The following is an 8,603-nucleotide window of genomic DNA, read 5'->3' as shown; positions in this document are numbered from 1 at the left end:
CGTCAGGACGGCCAACTGACGCTCTCTGAGGTGCTCGACAACATGGACTACATCAAGATCAGCACCATCACCGACTATGGAGGGATGACGGTGGATGAGCACGATGAACTGTGATTTGCAAACCCGCCTGACGTAGAAGGAATGCGAAGACGTGAATCACTTACTGGCCGTCAAGGGAGTGAGATTAAAGATGATGCAAACCTGCTAGGAACAAAACCTCCTGGCCACATGTTCGGAGCACTGGCTGCAGTTTGTCTGACGCTGCGTATGGATATTGAGTATAACCTCTGAATCTGCATTTAATAAAACAGTCAGCAGTTGTTTTCTGTATTTTTAATGTAAATATAGGTTCTTGAACAGCCAAATAATCAAGGGTTCAGTGTGGTCCTTAGTTCAAACATTTATTTAAATGAAAAGGTACATTTGAATCGAAAATAAACATACAGTCTTTATCCAAAATCTGCAAGCTCCACCGAACGAATAAAATATTCTGTCTTGTGCAGATGACGTCAGTGAAGACACATTTGACATTTAAAAAGACAAACCATCTATGACAGACAGCACTTTCAATGCCGGCTGCCTGCAGGAACAAACAAAAAGCAACAAATGCAGTGAAACTAGGTGCAAGTTGTCGACATGATCGGAGAGGCTACTAAAAAAAAATAAAACAAAAACACATTACCCCTTCACGTTTCATGTAACAACGACAAGGAAGCACTACGGAATCATTGCGACAACGCTGGGCAGTCTTCACGTCCTCCATCGCCTCACACTTGCATCACCGGTCGAGCCTCTTTGGCATTGAGGGCCACCCCGGAGGCCGCAAAGCCGGTTCCACCCTGCCAGGACACGACAGACCATCAGAGCCAATTTAACGCCATGTGACATGTTCACGTCTGAATAAAGTTCGGAGAGAGCAAAAACTGGGCCGCTCGGACAGTGAGACTTGAGCATCTCGGTGTTATTTGGACAATTACAGTGACTTTTGTCTGGTTCTTGGTTGGTGGTCAGTGCCTGGGGATTTGTTGCTCTGTCCTCAACAAAGACCCCCTAAATAAGATGCTAATGCCGAGTACGGCAACGCTGTTTTTCAGTTGTAAACTGTTTTTTATAGACATATAAAATTGAACGACATGGATTTCCATTAATGTCATGCTTTAAGTCAAAGTATGCAACCTTTTGCAGATCAATAACTTTCCAATTACAAACAACGCCTTTCCTTTTTAGCTAAACACTGAATAAATGGTAACGTTTTGATGAATAGTACCATAAAGTAAATGTTAAGTGAGAAGTTTAATTCATAGAATTTACTAAAAGACAGATTACTTGACTTATCAACCAAATAATTGATTTATTTACTGAAAATCTTCAGTGGAAGGAACCCAAGTCAGATTAAACCCCTGGTTCTTATGGGAACTAACAACGTGCACACACACACACATACCCTCTGCAGCGGTACGATGTCTCTGTCGCTCAGCTTGTCTCCAGACACGGGATCGATCATGTCCTGCTTGATCAGCTTCTCCACACACTCCTGAGTCACGACGGTGCCCCTGAACGCAGCAGAGGGTGAGTCACTTAATCCCCCACAGAGGCTAAACGAAGATTATTTAACATCCGAGAGTCAGACTGAGGTCAGCACTCACGAGGGTCGCAGAACAGCACAGGGAACGCTGTTGCCCAGGGCGTCTCTGGTTACTGCGCACACGTATCTGTCCTGAAGAGAGAAGAAGGGATTATACCACAAGAACAATGCGCTAACACAGTCAGTTCCAATAACTTAATGACATGTTAGGCATTCAAGAACCGATGAATTCATGTCGAGGAAACTGGTTAATACTTGATAGAGTCACTGTTATTAATGTATGTCATCAGTAACACGATTACAAATGACTTTTTAAAAACTTTTTATGTTCTCGTCTATCGAGCCTGAGGTGGCCGGTGGCGTGTGAGATAAGGCCTCAGCTGTTTACACTGATGGTTTGTCGGCGTTGTGTGAAGCAAACTGACCTGGCGGTTAAGAAGGGCCACTCGGTCCAGGCTGGGGTCCAGCGGCGTGAAGCGCACTGTGATCAGCTCATTCATCTTAATGGGGCGTCCGGACATGGGACACAACACTGTCTTACTCTGACAGATGTTAAAGATGGAGAAGAAAAAGAGAGCGTTTAGAAAAATAGACGTTTTTGACCATTATTTCACGTTAAAATGGTTTGTTGCTCAGTGAGAGCCAAAGAGGATCCGGGGTCAGCCTGACTTCTGCCTTTTAAATAGTGTCAACATCAGCAGAACAAACAGTCAGAGAATATCATGACACAAACATTTAAAGCAAACAGATAAACAGCTTCAACGGCTCTTTGAAGGGCGGTGAAAAGGTGAAAGCTCTGATGGCTTAAAACTCTGGTCACACACAACGTGGCATAAGCCTAAAAACCTCTATAGGCTGCAAAGTGTAGTACACCTACTGAAAAAAAGGTTTGTCTCCGAGTTAGGCCCAAATCTGATGTTTTTTTTCAATGCACTGCTGTTCTTAAATTTGAAATAAAACAATGATGTTTGATCAAGATGTTACATTTGGGATAAAATTATCTGTGTCAATAACTTTCCTGATATTAACCAAACCTAATATTAGTTTTTATTTGCAATTTTCTTCACAAAGTGGCACAGATCACTTGAAGTGGTTCAGTGATAAACACTTCCTGTATTTTTTTTAAATGTGCCTGAGTAACACATGCTCAACCTGTAACTGCAAAACAATTTGACGCTCTGCTCTACCTCCACCAGTTACAAGGAAATGTTGGATTATACACTGTACTTATTTTTATACTGTTTTGACAGCCCCACGGGATCGCTTCACTGAGCAGTTGGCACGACAACTGGTGGTCGCCATTATGTCACTTCCTGTTTCTATTGCGTCATATAACAAACTAAAACGGAACTTATCCAAAAAATTGACACTCGAACATGCATCAACATTATATTAACTACCTAAAATAACAGAAACCATCCCTGAAAAAAAGATAATTGACGTGTATTTTAGTGTTTTAGTTTGGCTCAAGTCCCATCCACTAACATGGAGGGGGTGGAGCTTATGACCTATACTGCAGCCAGCCACCAGGGGGAGCTCTACTTGCTTTGGCTTCACTTTAGAGGAGCCGTTCCGTGGTCCATCTTTATACACAGTCTATGAAATGAACAAAAAGGCCATCTAATATGCAGTCGGTATGCCGAATTAACTGGGTAGACATGTACATGTAGACGCCGTTTACATTTTCTTGCTCAGTTTTTTAATGTTTGACTTCTTTTAGCATTATTATTTGGAAATCGAAAATAGGGCAAATGAGGCATAAAGGATAACATAACTAGTGATTACTGTAACTGTACAGTTGAACATACAGTATTAAATAGGATCCTTCACCGTTTTTCTAGTTACTGAAATAGTTTAATTAAAAAGCAGTGAATAAAAACAAGCATTAATGCATTTAAGTCTCTCTCTGTAGATTTAACCTCAGCAGCCTCGACTGTTAATCCGACAGCATTCAGACTTGTTAAAACACATATCACAGGTAATGCCTTGTTTTGACTTTTAACAAGCCCAGACATAACATGCAGCAGCGGACGGATGCACTCACAGGTTTCTTGATAAGGGTGGGCTTGGCCTCAGGTGTCAGAGAGGGAACCCAAAAACTGGGCAGGCTCTGACTGGAAGAGGCCGCTGAACCGGCAGCGGAGGATTCCCCTGAACTGCTCTGCGTCTTCTCATCCCCTTTGCTCTGCGCTGAAGGCAGAAAACACTTTCAATTCAAGATTTCTGCTGTGTGATCATTGATTCAAACCTGTTTAGTTTCACGAATAACTGTTCACTTTAAAGCAAGATACAAGGTAAAGACCACCAACTAGTTGTGGTCTTGGCAAAATATAATGGTCAGCTGCATTAGAAACACAACAGATGTGATGACAATAGAGAGAACAGCAGTTAAAGGATCCATTTTTTCCAAATTAGCCTGGTTGCTCCAGCGAGACCGTAATGTGCCACAGTTACACACCAGATTTGAATGGGTTGATGGGTTTAGACACAATGCTGTTCTCCCTGGTCTTGAACCTCTCCACCCGCTCTCTTTCCTCTGACTTGGACTCAAGTTTGCTGTTGCTCTTCTGCGCTTGCTTCTGCTTCTCATATGCCTGAAGAATAGAGCAGAAGAATAGACAAGAAGACAAACAGCACAGTCACAATTTAGTAAAATACACAATGTTTAAAATGTTATATCACACAGTGGTCCGACATTTGCGGCAGCTTTGCTTCCCCAGACGTGTAAAGGGCTTACCTTCATTTTCTTGGCAATTTCTGTCTTCTGGTGGAGGATATATTCAAGAATGGCCTGTTTTTCATACAAGTATCCATCTGGACTGAGGATAGCAACAGAGAGAGAAGACACACAATGTTTCTACATGTGATCACATATTAAGGCTACACCTGATGTGTATATGCGTGTATATATGTAGAGAGAAACATACGTCACCACAGGGTCCTGACAGGGCTGAAGGGACAGGCAGCAGCAGTCAAAGTCTTTGATTGCATCCTTCCCCAGTCGAATGCTCTGTGTCCCATAACCAGACGCCGCTGAGCAGGATGAAAGCAGCACATGATACGGTTACATGGTATGCAGGAAGATTACACAGCATATGCTGTCAAGATCTACGCTCATTAATGCATTAATGCAAGATGATCTGCTGAAGTTTAAGCGGCTACAATTCACAAAGGGTTCACCGAAACTGGTTTCAGTTTCTGCTACAACATTTGGGTGGTAAAGTAAATTAAAGCTGCCTTGTTTCCATGCTTTTACTCATCTCACCCACTCCACAACACACTGGCCGGTCTAAGGAGTACCTTTAGTAACAGACTCATTCTACCCAAATGCACCACAGAATGCCACAGGAGGTCATTCCTGCATGTGGCCATCAAACTTTATAACTCCTCCTGCTGAGTGTTGGTTACTCTTAACACTCTCAACACTTCAGATGCTGTTAATTTATTTGCAGCCTCTCACCTCTGTATATTGTGAATACTTGTGCAATATTGTTTCTTTTACTTTAAATGCATCTTACTTTATTTTTTTATATATTTTTGTATTTAGGGGAGCAACGGCAACAAAACAATTTCCTTGAAGGATTAATAAAGTATTCTGATTCTGATGATTCTGATTTAGGCTGGTGGTGGTGTAATGGTGTGGGGGATATTTTATCGGCACACTTTGGGCACTTTGATACCAGTTGAGTGTTGTTTAAATGCTCCCGAAATGACTCTGCTGAATAGTGAATAGTGTCCCTCTCTTCTGATGGCTACTTCCATTAGGATAACACACCATGTCACAAAGCTAAAATCATCTCAAATGCTGTGTTCCACACTCTGAGGCGTGATTTGGACTATTGCATATCGTCTTGACCACATATATGTGTCAAAATGCAGTGCAGATTGGATATTTGCATTAATGTGCAGCTGAAAAGGTGTATGTGTATATGTATATGAACTGGCTGGTGAGAGTATCTGAGATTTATTGGTTTCTGCATCACTATAAACATACACACGTGGCATGCTTTGACTTTTTCCGATTTTTAACTTAAATAATTCCTATTTTAATAAGCGAATTCAAAAAATAAATAAATAAAAATATAAACCATTACTTTAAAAATGACTGACTTGAAAGACATTGTCTCTAGCATGGTTCTTACCTGTGTCCTTCTTCTTCTCGTGGTATGTGTAGACTGCTCCGGCTGTACAGTTCTTTCCGTGGCGAGTCATTGTGCCTCAGATTAGTTTTTCCTGATTTAAGTACCTAATATCTAGGAAATAGAAGAGAAGAGCATTATGTTATTATATTAATGTTGTTCTAAGTACTGATGCTAAGATGCTAACGATAGCTGCTAATGTAAACATGAATTAGAACAAGCACGTAGCTAACGTATTCTGAAAATGTCTCATTAGGAATAAATATAGGAACGTAGCTAAAGCGCTGCTATATAACGTCGTCACTGACAGCTATGCCAACAGTGTACACAATTTAAGAAAATTATATTCAACACGAACCACAAAACAACTTCTTCGTCGTCTTCTTCTTCTTTTTCTATTTCCGTCGCCTGCTTCTTCTTCTTCGTTGGTATTTCTTGACGGTTAGTCAGAACGCAGGCACATTACCGCCACCATCCGGACTGAAGGGTGAAACGATCCAATCTGCATTAAAACTAAACAAAACCAAAAAATACTTTGTCTAACAATAAAAAAAAAGTGACGCTGCATTCCCTTCTTTGGATTCATCTGTATATTATATTTCCTGCTGTGAGGTATTAAATATAAAACTGTTTCTATTTTATTCATTTTAATGTATAGATAGATAGATAGATGCTTTATTAATCCCAAACTGGGAAATTTCACCATTGCAGCAGCAATGTACAGGCACTCGAGACTGTTACAACCAATAGCCAGACTACCATGTGCAAATGTACAAAATAAATAAATAAAAGTCTAGAGTGTCATCTGTCACGCAGAGGTGAGGGGTTGTACAGACCGATGGCTCGAGTCAGGAAAGATTTCAGGAAAGATCTGCTCTCAGATGAGTGAGCAAACTGTATGTCTTCCCTTTGTTTCCAGCCCACCAACTTCCCAGCACCGCCATGCCTTCTCAGTATTTTATAGCTGCCTTCCAGATTTATCATCATCCCAATACCTCTGCCACACTGAATTGTTCATATCATCTAATGTGTACTGTTTAAAGACTGTTGAAAGATTAATTCACAAAGATTGTGTCATGATTCTCCAACCCTTTAGATATCTGATTGACATCTATTGACTGATTTCATTCTTACATTACCTGATAATTATCTAATTACGCTGATTGCAGAAGTTACCAAACATGTAGCGACCAAGTTGAACCAAGAGACGAGAAGTAGCCAGGATGGGATACTGCCGACTAGGTGGTGCTGTTACAAAAAAACTAGGATCAGGAAACGAGGCACTGGGACGGCAGCATTAGATTTGTGACCTTTGCGATTACAGGGATATACTGTTGAAGAAGCAGCACGTAAAGTAGCTGTGTTGTGATAAGGATGCCTTGTATTAGAGGTTGCTGCTATCGGGTCTTTAAAATGGGTGAAATAAAGACAAAATAGTCATCACATGCTACCACTGAGTTGCATTTTTGTCACCCTTTACCTATCATACCTCAAAAGCTGAATGAGTACACCACTTGTACAGTATATATATATATATATATACTGTACAAGTTTTTATTTGTATTTCCATATTAAAAGATACATTTACATTCTTTTAAGTCTACCTCAAAGCAATATATATAATGCTGATATGTATAATAAACCACCTTCCTAAAGAAAAAAGAAGAGCAAATTGTCATAAAGAGTCATAATATGAGGATTCAGCTTTCTGAGTAACTGTAGTTATATTAACTATCTCCCAAACACAACATGTTACAGCACACTTTTAGATTTTCAGACAGACAAACAACAGTTGGAATTATTATTTAAGGAACTATAATCTTTTATTTCTTAACCCCAGAACGAAGGTGGTTTGTTTTTGTCTTTAAATCATCTTCATTCGGAGTGGACAGTAGGAATATGTGTGTGAATGAAAATCCATTTCATTGTAAGTACAGCTGTAAAGGCTGCAGAGCAGAGGATAAAGCCACCAGTAACTAAACTAGGGATTTGATTCTTGCCGTTCAGAATTTGAATTTGCCAAATTCAGATTGGGGTCTACTACAAATGTATTGTGTCCTGACATATTTCCAGTTCCCAGTTAATTTCTCTTTTCAGTAAATCTGAGTCAGTTCCACATTAACACTATACATGCAGATTCAGTGTCTCTTGCTGCTGTATTTTCTGTTACAGACATGCACAAAACAGGAATGAATGTGCTTCTCTAAACAACAATGGGGGCAACGATGCCCCATTTGACTCAGAAAATGAAATGATAATGCAATTTAAAACCTTCACACTAAATTACCTCTCTTAAAGTTTATTTCTTTGTGACGGGATCAGACGGTGAATTCTGTAACTGCTTTTGCCAAAGCACCATCAAAGCCTCGTGGGACACTCACTGCAGCAAAATATTAAAAATTGAAACAGACCTCATGTTTTAAATTGTGTTTTATTGCATCAAATAAATATGTAATGACATATTATATGCTTTAAAACATGACAGCAGATTGTGGAAAGTCTCTAGCCTGCATACTAATGTGCACGTTTCTTAAATTGCACCAACTGTTTGTACATCAGGGACATCATAAACACCGTGTACAGACTCTGGATCTGAAAGTGCCGGTGAGAAAACCAGCGTGTTTTGAACCTGCTGTGATGCTAGCAGTGCCTTTGTTTCCCTTATATGTCTTGTTTATTTCTTTGTCTGAACAGCAGCATTTCCTGCCTATGTGACTGTGGATTTCCTGTTAGCAGATCCCTACACCCATTTCAAATAAAGCTCCAACGAACAGATGCACCCAATGAAATGCTGCTGGCCTAAGAGAAACTGCAATCACTGGCAAGTTGGCTCAGGTCTGGGAGGGAAAAGATTCTCGGTTCTCAAGTATCTGGGTGGA

General features: G+C 40.4%; 1 protein-coding gene across 1 annotated transcript; it reads right to left on the bottom strand.

Annotated features, from left to right (window-relative positions):
- Positions 1 to 387: 387 nt before the first annotated feature.
- On the bottom strand, positions 388 to 6,142 carry nosip (nitric oxide synthase interacting protein). Its single transcript, XM_084570581.1, has 10 exons — positions 6,083 to 6,142; positions 5,728 to 5,838; positions 4,513 to 4,618; positions 4,323 to 4,404; positions 4,044 to 4,179; positions 3,630 to 3,775; positions 2,011 to 2,127; positions 1,647 to 1,717; positions 1,445 to 1,553; positions 388 to 839 (listed from the first exon to the last, which is right to left on the bottom strand). Exons 2-10 carry the CDS (start codon positions 5,795 to 5,797, stop codon positions 768 to 770), a joined length of 909 nt encoding a protein of 302 aa, XP_084426707.1. The 5' UTR covers positions 5,798 to 5,838; positions 6,083 to 6,142; the 3' UTR covers positions 388 to 767.
- Positions 6,143 to 8,603: the final 2,461 nt, after the last annotated feature.

The sequence above is a fragment of the Chelon labrosus genome (genome assembly GCF_963514085.1).
Source record: "Chelon labrosus genome assembly, chromosome: 21".
NCBI classification, from domain to species: domain Eukaryota; kingdom Metazoa; phylum Chordata; class Actinopteri; order Mugiliformes; family Mugilidae; genus Chelon; species Chelon labrosus.
This window is presented reverse-complemented; position numbering and strand designations above follow the sequence as displayed.

What these genes read in the sequence shown, in the direction of transcription:
- nosip (XM_084570581.1), bottom strand. Translation starts at nt 5,797, where the DNA reads ATGACTCGCCACGGAAAGAACTGTACAGCCGGAGCAGTCTACACATAC. An exon ending in CATCAACCCATTCAAATCTG is followed by an intron (nt 3,776 to 4,043) that starts GTGTGTAACTGT and finishes TTCTGCCTTCAG; the next exon opens with CGCAGAGCAAAGGGGATGAG. An exon ending in ACATCGTACCGCTGCAGAGG is followed by an intron (nt 840 to 1,444) that starts GTATGTGTGTGT and finishes GTGTCCTGGCAG; the next exon opens with GGTGGAACCGGCTTTGCGGC.